The sequence below is a fragment of the Haliotis rufescens genome, unplaced genomic scaffold, assembly GCF_023055435.1.
Source record: "Haliotis rufescens isolate VD_foot unplaced genomic scaffold, xgHalRufe1.0.p SCAF_42, whole genome shotgun sequence".
NCBI lineage: Eukaryota > Metazoa > Mollusca > Gastropoda > Lepetellida > Haliotidae > Haliotis > Haliotis rufescens.
Genome location: NW_025964135.1, coordinates 1,943,557 through 1,969,561, shown reverse-complemented (window position 1 = coordinate 1,969,561; position 26,005 = coordinate 1,943,557). Strand labels below are relative to the sequence as shown.

General features: G+C 40.9%; 1 protein-coding gene across 26 annotated transcripts in view; it reads right to left on the bottom strand.

Moving 5' to 3' along the window:
* LOC124121099 (basement membrane-specific heparan sulfate proteoglycan core protein-like) overlaps positions 1–26,005 on the bottom strand; it is a 257,025-nt gene that overhangs the window by 35,657 nt on the left and 195,363 nt on the right. For all 26 annotated transcript variants that reach the window (XM_048382878.1, XM_048382879.1, XM_048382884.1 and 23 more), the window contains 15 exons: positions 19,976–20,062; positions 16,013–16,071; positions 14,199–14,278; positions 12,870–13,010; positions 12,348–12,539; positions 11,241–11,336; positions 8,443–8,526; positions 7,537–7,767; positions 6,531–6,647; positions 5,859–5,986; positions 5,145–5,234; positions 4,252–4,310; positions 2,749–3,021; positions 1,088–1,194; positions 32–206 (listed from right to left, as the gene is read on the bottom strand). In XM_048382878.1, the coding sequence (XP_048238835.1) occupies positions 32–206; positions 1,088–1,194; positions 2,749–3,021; positions 4,252–4,310; positions 5,145–5,234; positions 5,859–5,986; positions 6,531–6,647; positions 7,537–7,767; positions 8,443–8,526; positions 11,241–11,336; positions 12,348–12,539; positions 12,870–13,010; positions 14,199–14,278; positions 16,013–16,071; positions 19,976–20,062 (1,919 nt within the window). The remainder of the gene's footprint in view (positions 1–31; positions 207–1,087; positions 1,195–2,748; positions 3,022–4,251; positions 4,311–5,144; positions 5,235–5,858; positions 5,987–6,530; positions 6,648–7,536; positions 7,768–8,442; positions 8,527–11,240; positions 11,337–12,347; positions 12,540–12,869; positions 13,011–14,198; positions 14,279–16,012; positions 16,072–19,975; positions 20,063–26,005) is intronic.

Below are 26,005 nucleotides of genomic sequence, written 5' to 3'. Positions count from 1 at the left end.
AACATGGTCTTTCCAAATGTAATCTCCTTACCAGCCAGACTGACAACGGCAGTGACGCGATCAACTCCATAGGTGTCGGAGCCAGTACAGGTGTAGGTTCCCTCGTCTTCAGGCTGGACGTTGGGGATAACAAGAACGCCATTCTGATCGATGGCCTTCTCTGGCAGACCAGCACCATTCTTGGTCCAGGACAGAATATAGTTGGCCTACCGAGCAAACACCAGTAGTTAGAAACCACACAATGATCAAGTCTTGGAAAAGCATTTAGAGTTTGTGTGTGTGAGTTTGGTTTTAAGCTGCTTTTAGCAATATTCCAGCAATATCACGGCAGGGGACACCAGAAATGGGCTTCACACATTGTACCCATGTCAGGAATCGAACCCGGATCTTCTGAGTGAAGAGCGAACGCTTTAACCACTAGGCTACCCGACCGCCCCAAAAGACATTTAGAAGTGATAAGAATTTATGGATGTCAACTTCTTTATTATGAGGAACACAATGTTTCTTTTGTCTTGTTAAATGTATTCACCTGGTGAAGGATTAGTATATACTCCTCAACGTTGTGTTCCTCATAATAAAGAAGTTGACATCCATAAATTCTCTTCCTTACACAATGATGCACATTGTTTATCAAATGTTTTATCAGTTACCAATCAACAATAGGGACATTAGTCAATCAGAGAGAGTTTAAGAAAGCAAATTTCACCTGTCTGCTCACCTAACATTTAATTGCTACCATTCTGTAATCACAAAAATATCTGCTCTCAGAAATAAAAAAACTATTTTTTTATCCTATTTCCCAACAGTCAAATCATGCTTTATGTGTTAAATGCAAAATTGATCCTATTTGTAGCACAACTGGTTATGGCTAGTTGTCAGTGACAAGAACTTCTGTGAACACAGTGTGATGGGGGCAGTCAAACTACAGGACTTATGGCAGTGATGGAGGTTTCGAGTTTTCCAGGAATCATGCTTTATTTGTTAAATGCAAAATCCTACACCTAAAACCACTGCAAATGTTGGAAGACATCAAAATCCCATAACCTCTGACTCAAAATGTGCAGAGCTCGTAAAATAGTCCTCTCACCTCAGTGTTGTAGGAGACGGCGACACAGATGAACCTGACGCTGGCTCCGATCCTCGTCTCCACTTCACGGGGCTCTTCGATGCGGACACGGATAGGATTGGTTGGCGCTGAAATGGCATTATGCAAATAAAGCGACTAAACCCTTTCCATATCCAATAGAAACCTCTGCATAAAGCCGAGTTGATTGTACGATTCCGACTATATCATGAGCATGTGTTTATGAATCACTATTAAATACTAATGACACCAGGTGTCAGCGGAATGGTGAGTGTATCCTGCCCCACTGGTGACACCCATCACAAACACATGCAAAGGCAAGTCAATGTATTTTCTGATCCACTTATGTACTTCTACTTACAAAACAGACATGACAGATGCATATCTTTGGACTGATATACCCTGGAAAAGGAGTTTTCACCATTTCTAACTTTTGGACATATTCCAGGCATGTCACGACAGCGGCCACACAGAATGGACCCACATTTGTTTGTTTGTTTGTTGTTTAACGCCGCACTCAACAATATTCCAGCTATATGATGGTGGTCTGTAAAATAATCGAGTCTGGACCAGACAATCCAGTGATTGACATCATGAGCATCGATCCACGCAATTGGGATCGATGACATGTATCAACCAAGTCAGCAAGCCTGACCACCCGATCCCATTAGTCGCCTTTTATGACAAGCATAGAGGCCTTTTACGGCAAGTATGGGTTGCTAAAGACCTATTCTACACCGGAATCTTCACGAATCCCACACAGAATGGACCCACATTGTACCATTAGAGAACAGAACCTGGTTTTATTGTGACAAGCCAACACTTGCCAACACTTAGTGCCCTTTTCACTATTGTTGAGTGAGTGAGTGAGTGGTGCTTTAAGCCGCATCACTATTGTTGAGAGTGGAGTTAAACAACAAACTAACAAATTTGACGTGAAACCAGTAACTCACATCATGTGTGTCCGAGTGAACCCCTCGGTATATACTCACCAACAAAAGAAACACGAATACCAAACATGTTTGTTAATATATGAAGAGTTACTCATATTCAAGAGATATTAAATTGGTTTGGTGCACAAACAAACATACTGGCATGTTGTGTGAACCAAGGCTCGGGAACGCATCACATGTGATGTCAAAGATCCATGACATGAGATGTACCATTTATCTCAGGCAGGAAGAACATTTAAAGTTTGGAAATTACATGCAGCATATCTTGATAAGAATAAAGACACTGTGTGGTAACACTTGACTTACTGTTAGTCTTGTCATTTCAGTATATCTAATCGTATCAATGGTTATAAAGGGATATCTTTTCCTGAGTATTAAAATCATTATGTTACAAGACATTCAGGTTGTATTTGAGAGGGTATGCAAAAGTCATGTCGCGTAATGGTGATATCATGAAAGAGCAATGAAGCTGGATTGGAAGTCATGTTATTAAACCGGTATCTAAAAATCGGTATGGTGATGAATAGCTTTAGAATTATCCTGAAGGAATGGAGTCTTAACTGAGGATGATTCACCCTAGTTGTGAGAGCATCCTTGTCTGTTCTTACATAGGTATGGTGGTGAATAGGTCCAGGGAATTATCCTAATGGAATGGAGTCTTAACTGAGGATGATTCACCCTAGATGTGAGAGCATCCTTGTCTGTCCTTACCACTGATGGTTAACTCCACAAACTCCCTCACGCTGCCGTAGTTGTTGGTAGCAGTGCAGACGTATCGGCCGCCATCTGATGATTCAAGGTCGGGTATCGTCATCTGATATCTGGCACTGGTGCGGACTTTCCCAGGCATTGGGCGTCCATCAAGTCTGCTCCAGACGACGTTAAAGGGCCCACGTCCAGACACCTGGCACTGAAAGCTTGCTGTTGATCCAAGAGGCTCGCTCAGACGGATGGGGGTCACCACAACCTGAGGGCGACCGTTCACTGAAACACACGTAACAGCAGTGATACAATGCTATGATATCACTCTAGACTTCTATGATGTCATATGATACAATGCTATGACATCACTCTCGACTTTTATGATGTCATATGACACAATGCTATGACATCACTCTAGACTTCTATGATGTCATATGACACAATGCTATGACATCACTCTAGACTTCTATGATGTCATATGACACAATGCTATGACATCACTCTAGACTTTTATGATGTCATATGACACAATGCTATGACATCACTCTAGACTTCTATGATGTCATATGACACAATGCTATGACATCACTCTAGACTTCTATGATGTCATATGACACAATGCTATGACATCAGTCTAGACTTCTATGATGTCATATGACACAATGCTATGACATCACTCTAGACTTCTATGATGTCATATGACACAATGCTATGACATCAGTCTAGACTTCTATGATGTCATATGACACAAAGCTATGACATCAGTCTAGTTTGCTATGATGTTACAATGCTGTGACCTGGCAAGTGTTCACTGAAGCACAAGCTATAGCAATGAAGTGCCAGTATTGTTTTCTAGACTACACTCAATCAAGCACTTATACACAGAAAATGTCAGAAAGATTTCCGGGATACATTCCCATTTAATAAGGCTAAAAAAAATTAGTCTTGGTTCTCAGGCACCGCCTGCATCATCATAAAGTTAGCCGCACGTTTCATTTATATTTCCATTTTTTTAAAAATATAAAAAAATCCTTTTGTCAAATACTGTATTCCAGTATTTTACTCATTAAAGAATACATTTATGAAGGGAGGCCCTTTCCCTGACTGATTGTTCACAACTGTTTATCTGGTTACACAACTATTTATTTGGTTACATACTAGATTGAACAACCACCTAAAAATAATGACCAAAAAAATATGACTTAACCGCCTGCACTATATTTTCAAAAAAAATTGCCTGAGAACCAATTCTTTTATTTTTTTAAGCCTAATGTTTTCAACCAATCAGATAGCAGCATGCCCTTCACTTCATTTAACAATTACTATTTGGCGGAAAACACATTATGCATCTCACAGGCTTCTTCAAAAAATTTCATAAGACAATTAAGACAACTACATATGTTCCTCCACAAACTTACAACCGTTATTGTCGTCTTGGTGCAGTGTTTAATAGTTTACACAGGTTCATTTACCAGTAGCCAGATGTGAAGACAGAATTAGAGTATCACTCACCTCCTCTCTCACAAGAGCCGCCAGATTCTCTTGGGTTGCCAACGTAGCCTTCAGCACAGCTGCAGGGGGAGACAGCATAAAGGGGAATAAATAGTCATATTCACACTTCTCGCACAATATAATAACATCATTTTCAGTGAGTGAGTGAGTATGGTTTTTACGTTGTTGAGCAATATTCCACCACTATCACAACGGGGGACACCAGAAATGGGCTTCACACATTTTTCCCATGTTGGGATTTGAACTGGGTCTTCGGTGTGATGAGCGAACTCTTTCACCACTAGGCTACCCCATCTTCCCAATATCATTTTGTGAAAGTGAGTGAGTTTTGAACAGTATTCCAGTTACGGGTATATCATGGCATGTCTCAGACATTTACCACTTTTTGTGAAACCCATGAGCACAGGTTTGGCACAGACAAACCTAGAACTGGAGTTCAAACTCTCAAACAGGTTCCTGGTGTGCCAAGAGATGCAACTCTGCACAGCAAATTGCTGCGCCTCAGATGACTGGGCCACCTGTGCCCACTTGAAAGAGCATGACGTTTCTCTACTTCCACAGAAATATAATGTTACCAATGCCTAATGATATGGGTTAGAATTGGTCTTCAGCAACCCATTTTTGTCGTAAGAGTCAACTAATGGGATTTGGTGGTCAGACTTGCTTGTTTTTGGTTGATGCATGTCAACGTATGAAACTATCCCAGTTGTGTAGATTGATGCTCATGATGCCACTTACTCCACTGAATACTGCTGAGGGTGGCGTAAAACAATAAGCAAACAAACAAGAAATATTATACTACCCTATTTTATCCCATCATACCTTCGTTCATTATCCACATAGCAGAGCAAAGACTGAAGAATTAGGAGTTTTTTGAGGTTTTTTTCACTTACGTGCCACAGTCGCGTCCAGTATAGCCGGGTGGACAACGGTCACATGTCACGCGGTTGTCTGAGGGGTCCAAGAAGCATGTGCGAGAGAATCTGGGAATAAAATGACATCATGAGAGATAAGACCTAGCTGAATGAAAATATATAAACAAGTGAGTTGCTTCCAGGCAAGTTAGAAGAATTTCAGTTATATCATGGTCAGCTAATATGGGAGGAGAGACCAAAGTGAGATGGATCGTATACATATCACCCAAGGAAGAAAGATAAATAACAATTCTTCATTAAGTGTCATGACATATAATTACTTACTAGGAGATTTATCAGTACATATTAACACATACCATCCCTCTATGTTTGCTTACAATAATGTCCAGTGAGACATTATGACATTTAATACACTGACATTACTGATTGGATGGGATGGTCACATGACATGTAGCGACTTACTGATTGGATGGGATGGTCACATGACATGTAGCTTCTTACTGATTGGATGGGATGGTCACATGACATGTAGCTACTTACTGATTGGATGGGATGGTCACATGATATGTAGTTACTTACTGATTGGATGGGATGGTCACATATGTAGCTACTTACTGATTGGATGGGATGGCCACATGACATGTAGCTTCTTACTGATTGGACGGGATGGTCACATGACATGTAGCGACTTACTGATTGGATGGGATGGTCACATGACATGTAGCGACTTACTGATTGGATGGGATGGTGAGAGGGCAGGGACATGGTCTGCAGTCGCTGCGAGTGCCAACAGTTGGGTCACCATAGTAACCAGAGGCACACCTCTCGCATCTGTCACCCTCAGTGTTGTCATTGCAGTTCTGTAATTAACCATGATGACTTTATATACTGTGTTTCACATTGCAAGGTGACTGACCAATAACGTTACAGTTCTGTAATTAACCATGATGACTTTATATACTGTGTTACACATCGCATGGTGACTGACCAATAACGTTACAGTTCTGTAATTAACCATGATGATTTTATAAACTGTGTTACACATCGCATGGTGACTGACCAACAACGTTGATAATTGATTTTCTTAGATGTTGAAACAATCACTTTCTTTCTGTATGCATAACAGAATATACACAAAAGTACAATCACTTGGAGTGCTTACTGATACATGCCAATCATTCAGATATTTAAAGTCTTTTTTAAAGATAGACTTGGACTAGTTGTCTCAACATACGGCATCTAGCTGGGCCTATACTGAAAACTGCTCAGTGCACAGAAGCTATAAGGTATTCATTTAAGTATTCATGAAATGGGTGATGTCAAATCACTTTATCACTAACAAGAGTATGTTTATAAGAATGTTTAAGCTTTGAGAATCTACTTTCGACATGTAAGAGCACCTACCAGACAGCGTCCGGTGTCGGTGTCACATGATGTGGCGTGTCCGTTACAGTTGCAGCGCACACAGCGTCCACGTGGAGTTCCTGGTTCCTCTACACGCAAGTAGCCAGCAGCACATTCCTGGAAGAAGAGGCCAGGGGTATAACTAACATATCCAGAAGAGGCAGGGGTGTAACTAACATATCATTCATAAGAGGCAGGTTTTTTTACTAACATATTCATAAGAGGCATCGGTTTTTTTACTAACATATCATTCATAAGAGGCAGGGGTATAACTAACATATTCATAAGAGGCAGGGGGTATACCTAACATATTCATAAGAGGCAGGAGATATAACTAAAATATCATTCAAAAGAGGCACGGGGTATACCTAACATATTCATAAGAGGCAGGAGGTATAACTTACATATCATTCATAAGAGGCACGGGGTATACCTAACATATTCATAAGAGGCAGGAGGTATAACTTACATATCATTCATAAGAGGCACGGGGTATACCTAACATATTCATAAGAGGCAGGAGGTATAACTAACATATTCATAAGAGGCAGGAGGTATAACTTACATATCATTCATAAGAGGCACGGGGTATACCTAACATATTCATAAGAGGCAGGAGGTATAACTAACATATTCATAAGAGGCAGGAGGTATAACTAACATATCATTCATAAGAGGCACGGGGTATACCTAACATATTCATAAGAGGCAGGAGGTATAACTTACATATCCATAAGTGGCAGTTGGTATAACTTACATATCCATAAGAGGCAGGGGGTATAACTAACATATTCATAAGAGGCAGGGGTATAACGAACATATTCATAAGTGGCAGGGGTATAACTAACATATCATTCATAAGTGGCAGGAGGTATAACTAACATATTCGTAAGAGGCAGGGGGTGGGGTGGTTGATGGGGGGCTGGGTTGAAATGCCGATATCAAACCACTGATTCTGCAGAACTAAAACGTCAGACTGTTTACACTGAACACCAGGAAGCCTTACCTCACAGGACAGACCGGTGTAACCCTCGGGGCACTGACAGCTCTCCACCTCCCTGGCAAGACGTTGTCCAGTTGAGCGGGGCACGGCGATGTCCATGCTGATGTCTCGCAGGGTGGCGGTGCCCATGATGGTGTGGTGAGTGGCACGGATGAGGATTCCGTCAATCATGGACAAAATGGTGAGGAAGGAGTCGCGTGTTGGGGACGACCCATCGAAGGAGCGGAAAGATGACTGAGAAGAAGCAGGAGACGCATGGTTAACTTCAGAAGAATACAGTTTTATTATTCTTTGTTGGTAAATGTGAAATTGCTACCCAAAAACAACTTTAAGAAGTAGACTGATCCTGTATACTGATGGAAGGAATAAGGGGAACATGTATTCAAGAAGAATGTGTTGGACATGAAATCCACACATTTAACTCCAAGTGTCTGTCTTGTGTATTTGGGTAGTGGGTTTGCGTTTACTGTTACACTGTGAGGAGGAGAATTTATGGATGTAAACTGCTTTATGATGAGGGAACAAAGAAATTGACATCTATAAATTCTCTTCCTCATGTGTTTCACTCCTAAGTGCCATTCAAGATTTGTTACATCATGCAAGTCACATGACGGCAGGAACACCATGCAAACAGCTGTAGCCATGTGTGGAACCAAACCTCAAAACCATTCAGTAAGACAAGCAAACACTTTACCCAGCAGGCCACCATGGTGAGCCTTCTTGTGATGTGAGTATGTTTTAGATAGGTCGCATGCAGGATTTAAAAATAGTTTCAGTGTTGCGCAAACATAAAGAATTGTTCTTGCACAATATTTACCTCAGTCAATCCAAACCATTAATTTCCCTCTACATGATTTCAGCAGGTTATTTTTACTCTAGTTTGAACCTGATGCTGCATCAGTTTCTTACCTCACGCAGTAGAATCTCATAAGTCTGTGGCGTCACCGGTTTGGCAGATGGGTTGAAGATCATGTACAGTCGCTTGTCACCACTCTGAATAACACAAATAATGGGTTGAAGATCATGTACAGTCGCTTGTCACCACTCTGAATAACACAAATAATGGGTTGAAGATCATGTACAGTTGCTTGTCACTTCTCTGAATAACACAAATAATGGGTTGAAGATCATGTACAGTCGCTTGTCACTGCTCTGAATAACACAAATAATGGGTTGAAGATCATGTACAGTCGCTTGTCACCGCTATGAATAACACAAATGATGGGTTGAAGATCATGTACAGTCTCTTGTCACTGCTCTGAATAACACAAATAATGGGTTGAAGATCATGTACAGTCTCTTGTCACTGCTCTGAATAACACAAATAATGGGTTGAAGATCATGTACAGTCGCTTGTCACCACTCTGAATAACACAAATGATGGGTTGAAGATCATGTACAGTCGCTTGTCACTGCTCTGAATAACACAAATAATGGGTTGAAGATCATGTACAGTCGCTTGTCACCGCTCTCTGAATAGACAAATAATGGGTTGAAGATCATGTACAGTCGCTTGTCACCGCTCTCTGAATAACACAAATAATGGGTTGAAGATCATGTACAGTCGCTTGTCACCACTCTGAATAACACAAATGATGGGTTGAAGATCATGTACAGTCGCTTGTCACTGCTCTGAATAACACAAATAATGGGTTGAAGATCATGTACAGTCGCTTGTCACCGCTCTCTGAATAGACAAATAATGGGTTGAAGATCATGTACAGTCTCTTGTCACTGCTCTGAATAACACAAATAATGGGTTGAAGATCATGTACAGTCTCTTGTCACTGCTCTGAATAACACAAATAATGGGTTGAAGATCATGTACAGTCGCTTGTCACCACTCTGAATAACACAAATGATGGGTTGAAGATCATGTACAGTCGCTTGTCACTGCTCTGAATAACACAAATAATGGGTTGAAGATCATGTACAGTCGCTTGTCACCGCTCTCTGAATAGACAAATAATGGGTTGAAGATCATGTACAGTCGCTTGTCACCGCTCTCTGAATAGACAAATAATGGGTTGAAGATCATGTACAGTCGCTTGTCACCGCTCTCTGAATAACACAAATAATGGGTTGAAGATCATGTACAGTTGCTTGTCACTGCTCTGAATAACACAAATAATGGGTTGAAGATCATGTACAGTCGCTTGTCACCGCTCTCTGAATAACACAAATAATGGGTTGAAGATCATGTACAGTCTCTTGTCACTGCTCTGAATAACACAAATAATGGGTTGAAGATCATGTACAGTCGCTTGTCACCGCTCTCTGAATAGACAAATAATGGGTTGAAGATCATGTACAGTCGCTTGTCACCGCTCTCTGAATAGACAAATAATGGGTTGAAGATCATGTACAGTCGCTTGTCACCGCTCTCTGAATAACACAAATAATGGGTTGAAGATCATGTACAGTCGCTTGTCACTGCTCTCTGAATAACACAAATAATGGGTTGAAGATCATGTACAGTCGCTTGTCACCGCTCTGAATAACACAAATAATGGGTTGAAGATCATGTACAGTCTCTTGTCACTGCTCTGAATAACACAAATAATGGGTTGAAGATCATGTACAGTCGCTTGTCACCGCTCTGAATAACACAAATAATGGGTTGAAGATCATGTACAGTCTCTTGTCACTGCTCTGAATAACACAAATAATGGGTTGAAGATCATGTACAGTCGCTTGTCACTGCTCTGAATAACACAAATAATGTTAAAACTTGACATCTATATGAAGATCTATACTGATCTAAAGAAGTTGTCATTATTATATTATCATTTACTTTTTTCGACCACCTACATTGAATTTTTGACCAAAATTTTGGTTAATCAACTTTAAAAAAAATAAAGTTTGTTTTGTTTATTTCTTGTTTAACGGCGCACTCAGCAGCAATATACCAGCTTTATGACAGCGGTCTGTAAATAATCGAGTTTGGACCAGACAATCCAGTGATTGACATCATGAGCATTGATCTACAAAATTGGGATACGATGACATTCATCAACCTGACCACCTGATTCAGTTAGTCACCTCTTATGACAAGCATAGTTGCCTTTTACGACAAGCATGGGTGTTTGAAGACCTATTGTACCCCGGATCTTTACAGGTGCCAACGAAGCAATTTGAATACAAAACATAAACACAGGTTCAATACACATCATGCAAATGAAATTTAACAGTTTTTATGTCTTGCTGAAACTTGAAACACCTTAGGGTGATGTAAATCCTCTGAAATATGTGGTAATTAATCACAGGAAAAAAATAAAGTTTACAATTTGATGTCCTCACAGTTCATGTGGATCATTTGATCATTTAAACACTTGTGATACCCCCATGAAGATCTGGGTTAGCAACCCATGGTTGTTAGTAAGAAGTGACTAATGGCATTGTGTGGTAAGACTCGCTGACTTGGTTATGAATTTCATCGTATCAAAGTCGAGTGGATCAATGCTCATGATGTCAATCACTGGATTGTCTGGTCCAGACTCAATTATTTACAGACCGCTGTCATATAGCTGGAATATTGCTGAGTGTGGCGTTAAACAACAAACAAACAAACAAACAAACTGTCCATGTTGAACAATCCTGAATGATATGTACTTACTTGTTACAGCTAGGCATTTCCATGCATGTTTCAAATTGAACATTGAATGTTGTTTAGTTTCTAACACTGGACAGACATATGAGAAACTTACGATGATTTCAATGTCGACATCCATGTATGTTTGTCCAGAGTCATAGGCCACAGTGTACTCCAGGGTGAAGCGGAGCATACCGCCATAGGATGAGACCTGCAAGTACAACATTGTACAACTTGTACACATCAATAGTATACTCCATAGTGAAGCGGAGCATACCGCCATAGGATGAGACCTGCAAGTACAACATTGTACAACTTGTACACATCAATAGTATACTCCATAGTGAAGCGGAGCATTCCGCCATAGGATGAGACCTGCAAGTACAACATTGTACAACTTGTACACATCAACATCAGGTGAAATGGGGTTTCACATTGCTTCAAGATTATTGCACTCATACAGCAACGTGCATATGTGGGGCTGCTTGTACTCGTCCAGACTAACGCCAGTTTAATAGAACTATGCGCTCCCATGACCTTGAGAAGCAGGGGCAATGGATACATATACATCAAACCAGTAAACCAGAATTCAGGATGACATGACGATTATTCTCAACCATCAACAGGTGCTTGCAAGGAGGACCTCATCAATGACCAATGGAAAAAAGCCTCCTGGCCCGAAATAGGTGATACCTGCCCTATCAGTTTCACAAACACTGGGGGGCACGGGGGGCCAGTCGTCTTAAGCACCACGATTTACTGTGCAGAGTTGTGTCCCTTGGGCACGCCAGAAACCTATGATTGTGGGTTCGAATCCCGGTTCCCACTGATTATGTTACTAGGTTTGTCAGCACCATACCCGTGCTCGTGGGTTTCACCGAAGTGTTAAACATCTGAGACCTGCATCACCTCGGGCTTTCCTCCCACATAACTGGAATACTGTTAAAAGCGGCGTTAAACCCTACTCACTCACTCACAAACACTGCACCACTTGAACCATCACATTCAAGTCAACCTGAAGCCATGTATAATATTGTATGCATTCTGTGAAGTCCAAATGCATAGAATAGACAGGTCCTCATGTTTTCATCAACAACTGGAATTTTCTCATTGTTCTTCAGAAATGGAAAATGTTCCGAGGTTTTCATGAACTAGACGAACCTAGTGGCTTACAAACACATAAAATCTTGAAAATTAAATTTGAAAATAGATTTATACTGACCTTGTTGCCACGGAAACGGGGAGGCAGCTGGAAGAACAAGCTCTCCCGTTCTCGCTGGATTCCATCAAAGCTGGTGAAGGTGATCTGATCCCTGCTGGCATCCACCTCAAAGCCATCCTTGATCATACGACTCAGGCGCCGGTTCGTCAGACCAAAGTTGTGGGTGCCATCGGTGTTAAACTGTGGTCGGATCTGTTTGATGCAAGGTCAGATTTAGCACATAGCACCAGGCAAACCACCACTTCTCTGTTACTAAGGTGGGCACAATCCACTGTGTAGAGTTGCCTCCCTTGGACATGCCAGAAACCTATGATTGTGGGTTTGAAATCCTGTTCACACTTATTATGTTTCTAGGTTTGTCAGCACCATACCCATGTGATTTCACCCAAGTGGTAAACATCATAGACCTGCATCACTTTGGGATTTGCTCCAACATTAAGTTGACAGACTGTGATATAACTGGGACACTATTCAAAGCGGTGTTAAACATAAACCATGTACTGAAGGTATTGATCGACTCACCACATCCCGGTAGTACCCGGAGCTGGTACACTGGTTGGTGACGCCCATACAGAAGCAGGACAAACATCCTTGAGAATTGGTCTCATCCAGGTAGAAGTAGCCGGCCACACAGGTGTTGCATTTCTGACCCTGAACGTAAGCCTGGAACAGAAACAATAGACGTGTGGAGGGATTTGTTCACATATCATGTCCTGGTGGTTACAAGATCCCAACCTTGAGGCCGTTTCATGACAATATCTTTTTTCAGTCTTCAAATATCAGTCTCAGTTTGAACATTCCTGTATTTTCAGATACAACTTTTGTTCTTTTTTGTTGGAGAATAATTGTCTGGTCACGGCTTCAAAAAATTCAATTTACAATTTTAGTTTTATTGACAACTCATTTGACAAGACATCAAGGATGTCCAGTAAACATTGTTTTGTTGTTTTCATGAAACAGGAGGTCAAATTGATGTTTTTCTTTAACCCCCAGGGTTATCAACTGGCAGTCCCTCAAAACTGTAGAACTGTACGGGCTGTTAATTTGAGTTTCAGAGGGCTGTCGGTCACCGGTCATAGACCGACAAATTTTCAAATAAACACATGGTTTGCTAAAGGAGTTAGACTTTCTAACCAATAGAAATGCTGAACAAGGCGTCACACGTTTCATAGTTTTATGATTAAACGGCAAAAAGTAAGGATTAGCCCTACTTACGGAATCAAGTTAATAAAACAATGCACAGCCATCACAAAGTCTGAGCAGCGTGTGATTTTGCTTCATACTTTTATTGTCCTGTGGAAATGTTGTCAGGAGCCATAGTGAGTGAGTGAGTGAGTGAGTGAGTGAGTGAGTGAGTGAGTGAGTGAGTGAGTGAGTGAGTGAGTGAGTATTGTTTTATGCCGCTTTTAGCAATATTCCAACAATATCACGGCGGGGGACACCAGAAATGGGCTTCACACATTGTACCTATGTCGGGAATCGAACCCAGGTCTTCGGCGTGACGAGTGAACGCTTTAACCACTAGGCTACCCGACCGCCCCAGGAGCCATAGTGACCATATCGTGACGTACATTTACCAGATTGTATATATTCATTCAATCACAAATGGTATTGCATTTGTTTGTTATTGTTCATCTGCCAATTTGTGTATTTACTTATTGACTGATTGCAATTCTTGGGACCAAGTCATTGACCTCTACACAGCTATTTGTGTCTAAATGACTGTCAAAGATTCAGCATCTACTTGACCCCGCTCCATCTGCCAGTTGGGTTTGGACACTACATTGATTGAAGGGCCTGCCTCTTCTGGGGGAAGCATGGCCTACAGGTGTGGTCACTGAAGCCTCTCACCTTGCACTGACACTGGTCAGTGGTGGGGTCACACTGGGTGTTGGGGATAGTTCCTCTCTGGTCACACTCGCAGTCCACACCTGTAATCACAGACAGGAAACACATGTTACCACTCTTATCACAGACAGGTAGCACAGGCAACCACTCTTATCACAGACAGGTAGCACAGACTAGTTACCAGTCTTATCACAGACAGGTAGCACAGGTAACCACTCTTATCACATGCAGGTAGCACAGGCAACCACGCTTATCACAGACAGGTAGCACAGGTTACCACTCTTATCACAGACAGGTAGCACAGGTAACCACGCTTATCACAGACAGGTAGCACAGGTTACCACTCTTATCACAGACAGGTAGCACAGGTAACCACGCTTATCACAGACAGGTAGCACAGGTTACCACTCTTATCACAGACAGGTAGCACAGGTAACCACGTTTATCACAGACAGGTAGCACAGGTTACCACTCTTATCACAGACAGGTAGCACAGGTAATCACTCTTATCACAGACAGGTAGCACAGGTAATCACTCTTATCACAGACAGGTAGCACAGGCAACCACTCTTATCACAGACAGGTAGCACAGGTAACCACGCTTATCACAGACAGGTAGCACAGACTAGTTACCAGTCTTATTACAGACAGGTAGCACAGGTAACCACTCTTATCACAGACAGGTAGCACAGGTAACCACTCTTATCACAGACAGGTAGCACAGGTAACCACTCTTATCACAGACAGGTAGCACAGGTAATCACTCTTATCACAGACAGGTAGCACAGGTAACCACTCTTATCACAGACAGGTAGCACAGGTAACCACTCTTATCACAGACAGGTAGCACAGGTAACCACTCTTATCACAGACAGGTAGCACAGGTAACCACTCTTATCACAGACAGGTAGCACAGGTAACCACTCTTATCACAGACAGGTAGCACAGGTAACCACTCTTATAACAGACAGGTAGCACAGGTAATCACTCTTATCACAGACAGGTAGCACAGGTAACCACTCTTATCACAGACAGGTAGCACAGGTAACCACTCTTATCACAGACAGGTAGCACAGGTAACCACTCTTATCACAGACAGGTAGCACAGGTAACCACTCTTATCACAGACAGGTAGCACAGGTAACCACTCTTATCACAGACAGGTAGCACAGGTAACCACTCTTATAACAGACAGGTAGCACAGGTAATCACTCTTATCACAGACAGGTAGCACAGGTAACCACTCTTATCACAGACAGGTAGCACAGGTAACCACTCTTATCACAGACAGGTAGCACAGGTAACCACTCTTATCACAGACAGGTAGCACAGGTAACCACTCTTATCACAGACAGGTAGCACAGGTAACGACTCTTATCAATCAGAGACAGGCATCACAGGTAAGTAACTGTTCTTATTATTCACTGACAGGTATTAACAGGCAAGCAACCATTTTTACCAGTCAAAGACAGGTATCACAGGTAAATAACCATTTTCACTAATCAGAGAGGTATACAAAGTAGACACAATTTATGGATTACGACTTACTTATTTGCTGTAAAGGCAACGTTTCGGTTTGGATATAACTACCGTATCTATTGCTTGACAACGGTATAAGGGTCTATACCGAAACGTTGCCTTTACAGTAAATAAAGACATTTTTATTCATAAATTGTGTCCACTTTGTCATCCGTCAACTTCTAAGTGATGCCTATCATACAATTCAGAGGATAATAACATGCAAGTAGCCATGGTTACCGTAAGTTGTGTTATGGAAGTGATAACAAGTCCGTTTCAAGTCAACTGGATTGACTTACCTCTGAGTTGACAGTAGTCTCCAGGCTGCAATGGGTTGCCGGTGTATCCAGGCAGACATCTGAAACAAGGGCAAGGTCATCAGGGGCACATAACCAAGGAAAAGGGTGAGTGACCTTACACCATTTAGGACTTTGACTACTGATTCCAAGCATCAAGTCATCAGATGTAAGCCCACAGAAGGGACACATACATACCCAATAGTACTTTTTTTTTTATCTACAACTACAGTTGAACTGAATAGTCAAGTTCACTGACAACAGGTATAAGCTAACTAATGGCAGCTCTACTCTAGCTAGCGACAGACTTCAGTTCAGTCAGATTAAAGTCTTTGATAGGCATTTAGAAGTTAGGAGAACATGAATACATGACACATTTTTATGGATAGTAACTTCTTTTACTCTTTGTATGACGTTTCAGAGCTACTTCATGCTCCTTTGTCAGGAGAATAAACGTGACGTTTCAGAGCTCCTTTTTGCTCCTTCGTCAGGAGAATGCACGTGACGTTTCAGAGCTACTTCTTGCTCCTTCGTCAGGAGAATGCACGTGACACTTCAGAGCTACTTCTTGCTCCTTCATCAGGAGTATGCACGTGACACTTCAGAGCTACTTCATGCTCCTTTGTCAGGAGAATAAACGTGACACTTCAGAGCTACTTCTTGCTCCTTCGTCAGGAGAATGCATGAGATGTTTCAGAGCTACTTCTTGTGCCTTCGTCAGGAGAATGCATGTGACGTTTCAGAGCTACTTCTTGCTCCTTCGTCAGGAAAAGGCATGTGACGTTTCAGAGCTACTTCTTGTGCCTTCGTCAGGAGAATGCATGTGACCTTTCAGAGCTACTTCTTGTGCCTTCGTCAGGAGTATGCACGTGATGATTCAGAGCTACTTCTTGCTCCTTCGTCAGGAGAATGCATGTGATGATTCAGAGCTACTTCTTGTGCCTTCGTCAGGAGTATGCATGTGACGTTTCAGAGCTACTTCTTGCTCCTTCGTCAGGAGAATGCATGTGATGATTCAGAGCTACTTCTTGCTCCTTCGTCAGGAGAATGCACGTGACGTTTCAAGGCTACTTCTTGTGTCTTCGTCAGGAGAACGCATGTGACCTTTCAGAGCTACTTCTTGCTCCTTCGTCAGGAGAATGCATGTGATGATTCAGAGCTACTTCTTGCTCCTTCGTCAGGAGAATGCACGTGACATTTCAAGGCTACCTCATGCTCCTTCGTCAGGAGAATGCACGTGATGTTTCAGAGCTACGTCTTGCTCCTTCATCAGGAGAATGCACGTGACACTTCAGAGCTACTTCTTGCTCCTTCGTCAGGAGAATGCACGTGACACTTCAGAGCTACTTCTTGCTCCTTCGTCAGGAGAATGCACGTCACGTTTCAGAGCTACATCTTCGCCTTCATGCATTCACCTGATGAAGGAGCAAGAAGTAGCTCTGAAAAATCGTGCAAAGAATAAAAGTTGCGAGCCATAAAAATGTGTCATGTATCCAGTCAGATTGTAAGGTTGACTTCAGATGTCAATAGGTCACAGAGTTCACTCAAAGTGTAAAGAATGTTACAAAGAAACTAAATGAAATAAACATTGCCACTGATCAAGGCCAAAGTAATACAATAGGAGATCCCAGGTGGACGCGATAAAGTCAGTGTTTCTGCCAGCCAGGTCGTGTCCATCCCGACCCACATATGTCCTCTGTGTATACTTGTATATAGACCTCCCCAACAGTAGAGAAATACTTCCAAAGCAGTCTGGATTCATACAGATCACTGTAGATAACTCATTGTTTCAGTATTTCAATGACACCACCAGGTCCATCCTGACCCACATACGTCCCTCTGTGTATACTTGTATATAGACCTCCCCAACAGTAGAGAAATACTTCCAAAACAGTCTGGATAACAGTAGATAACTCATTGTTTCAGTATTTCAATGACACCACCAGGTCCATCCTGACCCACATACGTCCCTCTGTGTATACTTGTATATAGACCTCCCCAACAGTAGAGAAATACTTCCAAAACAGTCTGGATAACAGTAGATAACTCATTGTTTCAGTATTTCAATGACACCACCAGGTCCATCCTGACCCACATACGTCCCTCTGTGTATACTTGTATATAGACCTCCCCAACAGTAGAGAAATACTTCCAAAACAGTCTGGATAACAGTAGATAACTCATTGTTTCAGTATTTCAATGACACCACCAGGTCCATCCTGACCCACATACGTCCCTCTGTGTATACTTGTATATAGACCTCCCCAACAGTAGAGAAATACTTCCAAAACAGTCTGGATAACAGTAGATAACTCATTGTTTCAGTATTTCAATGACACCACCAGGTCCATCCTGACCCACATACGTCCCTCTGTGTATACTTGTATATAGACCTCCCCAACAGTAGAGAAATACTTCCAAAACAGTCTGGATAACAGTAGATAACTCATTGTTTCAGTATTTCAATGACACCACCAGGTCCATCCTGACCCACATACGTCCCTCTGTGTATTCTTGTATATAGACCTCCCCAACAGGAGAGAAATACTTCCAAAACAGTCTGGATAACAGTAGATAACTCATTGTTTCAGTATTTCAATGACACCACCAGGTCCATCCTGACCCACATACGTCCCTCTGTGTATACTTGTATATAGACCTCCCCAACAGTAGAGAAATACTTCCAAAACAGTCTGGATAACAGTAGATAACTCATTGTTTCAGTATTTCAATGACACCACCAGGTCCATCCTGACCCACATACGTCCCTCTGTGTATTCTTGTATATAGACCTCCCCAACAGGAGAGAAATACTTCCAAAACAGTCTGGATAACAGTAGATAACTCATTGTTTCAGTATTTCAATGACACCACCAGGTCCATCCTGACCCAATACGTCCCTCTGTGTATACTTGTATATAGACCTCCCCAACAGTAGAGAAATACTTCCAAAACAGTCTGGATAACAGTAGATAACTCATTGTTTCAGTATTTCAATGACACCACCAGGTCCATCCTGACCCACATACGTCCCTCTGTGTATACTTGTATATAGACCTCCCCAACAGTAGAGAAATACTTCCAAAACAGTCTGGATAACAGTAGATAACTCATTGTTTCAGTATTTCAATGACACCACCAGGTCCATCCTGACCCACATACGTCCCTCTGTGTATTCTTGTATATAGACCTCCCCAACAGGAGAGAAATACTTCCAAAACAGTCTGGATAACAGTAGATAACTCATTGTTTCAGTATTTCAATGACACCACCAGGTCCATCCTGACCCACATACGTCCCTCTGTGTATACTTGTATATAGACCTCCCCAACAGTAGAGAAATACTTCCAAAACAGTCTGGATAACAGTAGATAACTCATTGTTTCAGTATTTCAATGACACCACCAGGTCCATCCTGACCCACATACGTCCCTCTGTGTATTCTTGTATATAGACCTCCCCAACAGGAGAGAAATACTTCCAAAACAGTCTGGATAACAGTAGATAACTCATTGTTTCAGTATTTCAATGACACCACCAGGTCCATCCTGACCCACATACGTCCCTCTGTGTATACTTGTATATAGACCTCCCCAACAGTAGAGAAATACTTCCAAAACAGTCTGGATAACAGTAGATAACTTATTGTTTCAGTATTTCAATGACACCACCAGGTCCATCCTGACCCACATACGTCCCTCTGTGTATTCTTGTATATAGACCTCCCCAACAGTAGAGAAATACTTCCAAAACAGTCTGGATAACAGTAGATAACTCATTGTTTCAGTATTTCAATGACACCACCAGGTCCATCCTGACCCACATACGTCCCTCTGTGTATACTTGTATATAGACCTCCCCATAAGTAGAGAAGTACTTCCAAAGCAGTCTGGATTCATACAGATAACTGTAGATAACTCATTGTTTCAGTAGTGCAATACTAGAACTAACTCCGTCCTGACTCACATTTCACATCTGCGGCCGGTGTGTCCAGCTGGGCAGGCGTTGCAGGTCACCTGACCATCAGTGTCCAGGATACAAGTTGGGCTGAATCTGCAACAGAGACAGGTACAAACTAATGAGTGATGACTCTCCTCTAACAGTTTTACAGTAAAGTCAAGTCTCAAGTGTACACGTTGTCATTCATAATGTGCAAGGAAGGGCTAAAGTGTCACATTCATAGACGTTTGCTACATCCGGTGAAACCCACCTGGAAAGGAAAAGATTCACGGGGCATCTGGGATTCAAACTCTGGACAAGTGGATCCTGGTTGCTAAGGGACACAACTCTAGGAGCACTGAGCCACCAGAGTTCAACTGAACACTTGAAAAAATCATATACAAGATACTTATACTAAATTATGAAATTTTGCTTAACCTTTACAGAGATGATGCAGAACATATTAGATGTTATAAAACATATCAGTGAGTGAGTGAGTAAGGTTTTACGTCGCTTTTAGCAATATTCCAGCAATATCATGGCGGGGGACACCAGAAATGGGCTTCACACATTGTACCCATGTCTTCAGCGTGACGAGCGAACGCTTTAACCTCTAGGCTACCCGACCGCCCCTAAAACATATCAGTCTTTGCAGGGACAGAACTATGAAAGATAAGTAGCAACCTGTCACAGGTAAAATAATGTATTCATGTTTGTCCACCCTGAAAGATGATTTAGAATTAAAATAAATGAAAGTTAGAGCGAGTTGTTTTTATGCTGCTTTGAACAGTAATTCAGTTATGATCACAGGTTCCTGACATGCCAAAGGGAGGCAACTCTTTACAGCATATTGGGGCAGCTTAGATGAGCAGGCCACCAGTAACCCCCTGAACTAGATGGAAAACCGCCATGCAAGGTTTAAAACTACTTCTACCAGTTGTCAACACAAATATGTTATGCTCAACATCTACACAGCACATACATAATATCTATTTATCAATAAAGAATATTCACCATAATATACACCTGTTTCCATGGAAACCATCATATAGGTAGATTCCATAGCAACATAAAGTACATTATAAAACTATACTCAGTCACCGCTGCCATTATTCTCATCAGTCAGAGAAATAAGAATTAATATGCATTCACCCTTGAAGAATCTCGCACGTTTTTTCCTGTATTACATAAAACACATGGGTGCACATTTCAGCATTAGAGAATGTCATGAAGGAGGTGCAACAATTCCCCAAGTGAAGGAGGTCACGGCCTGCTGCAAGGGACAAGTATCCAAAGGACATGACAAGGACCCTAAGGACATGACAAGAACCCTAAGAACATGACAAGGACCCTAAGGACATGACAAGGACCCTGAGGACATGACAAGAACCCTAAGAACATGACAAGGACCCTAAGAACATGACAAGGACCCTGAGGACATGACAAGGACCCTAAGAACATGGCAAGGACCCTAAGAACATGACAAGGACCCTGAGGACAAGACAAGGACCCTAAGGACATGACAAGGACCCTAAGAACATGACAATGACCCTAAGAACATGACAAGGACCCTGAGGACATGACAAGGACCCTAAGGACATGACAAGGACCCTAAGAACATGACAAGGACCCTAAGGACATGACAAGGACCCTAAGGACATGACAAGGACCCTGAGGACATGACAAGGACCCTAAGGACATGACAAGGACCCTAAGAACATGACAAGGACCCTAAGGACATGACAAGGACCCTAAGGACATGACAAGGACCCTGTGGACATGGCAAGGACCCTAAGAACATGACAAGGACCCTAAGGACATGACAAGGACCCTTGCCTCTCCTTCTTAATTTGAATACCTCACAAACGTAGCCATATTTCTCACCAGATTAGAACGTCTAACAACCTTGCCACACCAACTGAAAGCGACTTGTGGTTAGCATTATCTTATTGCCTTGAATTACATCCCAAACATTTTCAAGTCTAAAGCAAGTCTAGTTTGGAAGTGTAAGATATCATCTCCCAATGGGAAATATTGATTCAGAATGACATCGGCTGTTCTCTGCAGCCCTGATGGCAAAGCCAGTTATATCACCAATGAAGTCCCAGCATGCATGCTTCAACAACCACAGGTCAACACCATGAAGCTTGGAAACCATGTTGGGAATTTAAGATTTTTATTAATCATCTCCATACCAACATGAGATGAATTAATTCCGAATAGCTGAAAACTCGACAAATCCAATCAATGAAATCAGTTTTCACAATATCCTTGATATGAAATTCAGGGATAGCTGAGGAAAAACAGTTAAAGAACATATCAAATTGCAGGAATTTCAAAGATTCAATGATTAATAAATCAAATTATACAAAATTGAAAGGCTTTGGATAATCAGACTGAGTATAGAATGGATTCATTATTAATTTGTGATGATCATTAATTTTGAAAGTGGTTTCGAGATAAGATTTATTATGGAAAACCACCAAGGCAGATAAATACATCTTTGTTCGTGAAGTGTTATATTTTGAAAAAAAACAAAACCCTCAGACATAGCTTATTCATTATTGATAAATTAAACTAACAATTCCAAAATAAGTGAAAATTAAATATCCCAGAAAGGATTTTACTTTCATAATCTTACTAACATTTTTCACGACTAATACAAATATTTACAATGAATAATAACCAACAAGGGATTTAAATCTTCCAGAAATTCTTATTCTTTTATAATTTTGTATCAGATAATGAATCATTTTAGATAGTTAATCGGTCACAAGTGAATTGATATATCCCAAAACATAGTTTTCTTAAGTGCTCAAGCTCTCTTATAATATCGCAAGTGTTTTTCATTTTCAACAACAAAAACAGGTTATTCTACACAAAAAACTTGCATGACAACATTTCTCAAGATGTGGAGAACTTCTAAAGAGGCTTAGAATTTGAGATTTAGACATAACAAGACGACACAGTTTACAGGATAACATTCATTATTTCCCGATTAAGATAATATCAGTTCTGCATGACTAAGCATCAACGAGGCGTCTCACAGGTGAATACCCCTCTGCTTGTCACATACCAGCTACTATCTCCGAATTCCTCCCACTCTACATGCTTGATAAGGATGGCACAGTCCTTGACAACCAAAGCACCATAATTGTATGTTTCTCTAAACTATTCAAGTAATCCTATGTATGTCCAAGCGTAAGCATCGCACTATAGCACACGACAATTTCAGCCATAAACATAAATAGTTATGAAAGACAAATGTGATTTTCGTGAATTCATTCATTCATTCGAAAATACAAAAAACAATTTCATGCCAGTTTTCGTCAACTGCTTGTAGCCATCATGAACAGGGGCAGCCCCTGTCAATTAAATGAGTGAGTGAGTTTGGTTTTACGCCGCTTTTAGCAATATTCCAGCAATATCACGGCGGGGGACACCAGAAATGGGCTTCAAACATTGTACCCATGTCGGGAATTGAACCCGGGACTTCGGCGTGATGAGCTAAAGCTTTAACCACCAGGCTACCAGACTGCCCCCTGTCAATAAGAACCGGTTCTGCAAATGGTAATCTTGGGACAAACCTAACTACAATAAAACATTAGTATCAGGTGAATTAATGGTATCCAGTCTGTGCCACAAATGCCTCAAACTCTTCCCCAAACATCTCATTCCTTAATTTCAGTAGATTCGGATTGTGAAACCTGACCTATTAGCATGATGATTTAGACCAACATGAATTGACAAGACTCAGGACTCAATCTAGCGGCTAAACTGCTACATCAGGTTTTTCTGGTGGCACCAAATTGGAATCTGTGAGTCATAATGTGAAGATGAAGTTTACAAGTACTTTAACAATAATTCAACTCATCTAACGACATTATGATAAACAACAGAGATCCTTGTAAAAACCACAAACATGAAAGACGAACATTATAATCAAAGGCTTCCCTAATAATTGCAATATTTTATCTTTTGGATAATTTTCCATTTAACATGTAACAAATATCTTGACACCTGCTAGACTCTGAACATAGGAACATTGATGCAGACTTACACGATGATCTCGTCTGAGGACTTTGAATTATCCGCTGAGCGCTGTTGTGACAGAGAAGATAGAAACAGGAATATTTTTGACACATGACGAAATCTAATGCCTTCAATCATGGTTGAATATAATTAACACATACATTCCAAATCTCAGCTCAGTTCCTGAGGTCCGATCCAGTACCCATCCATGTAAACACTACAAGTGCACACAGCACTGTGAGAAGGCAATTTCTCGGTCAGGGGAGATAAGCCTGTAATTCCAACTTGATTAATTGAAGAAGTTTATACGGAGACAGCTCGACTACATCCAACGTGTTCACGCAAGGTCGCTCTCGAGCCGAATAAATGTGAACTGACATTTAGAATGATCTCGTCCAACTTCATGGGAGGCCTCAGTGGCTGAGAATTCAGGCCATGTTGATGAAGTATTGACGAGTGGGCTTATGAGAATCTTTAGACATATTACTAACAGCAAAGGTTCCTGAAACTGTTTCGCTGACCTAAGCCACAAGAATGTGCAACAGTTAGGCCATGTAAATCCCAACTCTCCATGACTCACTGACTGTTCCTCAGCATAGTATGCACATAGACATCAAAGGAATTTGACAAATTTCTGTTGGCTGTACGACTCACTGAAATAATGAGTTATGGAATGCATTTAAAAAAAAGTAAAAAAATACCCCTTACAACCATGGTGAGTCATAACACGGAATACCAATATTGTATACACATACTAACTTTCTTATCAAACATGACTTTCCCTGTTTTGAATATTGGCATATTTAATTTTTTTTTTAAAAATAACATTAGAATTTCTGATAAAATAAATTATGAATTTCAGATGAAATAATTTATAAATTTTGTTTAAGTTAATCGCTTCTATTTTTCATTTCCAAAATAAATGAGATGGCAGTTGTAACCATTAACCTCTGACCATCTTCTGTGAGATTGTTAACATGTAAGTCACTACATGGCATCTAGTCCTAGTCACAGAAACACCCCCACAACATCCACACACGCATTCCCCCTCTCACTGGAACAAGCGTATTACTCATTAAGAAATCTGACCTACATGGAAGGAGGTCAGCATGAGGGCGACCTCAAAGGGAGTATCATTCATCCCGTACAAGACAATGCATACAGCGATAGGGAAGGTCACTAAGTGCAGAACAGACTACACTCATATTTACAAATATGTCCGGAATCTCGCCAGCTCTCTAAGAACAATGCAGGGAAAAGCCCAATTTATTTAGTTATAAGGAAGCGAATTTATGGATGTCAACTTCTTTATCATGAGGAACACACCGTTTCGGAGTATATGCTTACTCCTTCATCATTCACCTGATGAAGGAGTAAGCATATACTCCAAAATGTTGTGTTCCTCATAATAAAGACGTTGATATCCATAAATTCTCTTCCTTATGTGTATCACTTCTAAAAGCCTTTCAAAGACTTCATTTAGTTATAGTTTCTAACAAATCCCATTCATTCTACAGTAATATTTACAATGCCAAGACTGCAGAAATCAAGAAGAACAATGTCATAATGTCTTGTTCAATTGCAGACTTTCTGATTGAAATATTTAACAAGTTAGGATATATTAATGCTTTTATTTTACTTTATTATTAATCCAATCCATCACAATTTATCATCCTAATTGGTCAACTGTTTATACCACAGATGGCTGTTGTCAAACATTATATGATTTACCACTGTTATCCAAGCAATTGGCACCGTTTCAGGAGAGATAATCTGACCAGTGAACATGCTCTTAAATTCTCTATCCCACAATTCTTTAATACCAGGAATTGTAACTGTTATTCTAAAACAAATGTAACTGTCACAAATAAAAGTTTCTGACAACTCAGCAAAAAAATATTCTGAACATTACAAGTTGATATTAATCAAGGAAATAAATTAATGTTCAGTTACAAATTTATTTTCAAGCAGCATTCATCTCATAGCAAAACCCAAATATGTGAAATTAATCGTAATAAATGTAGT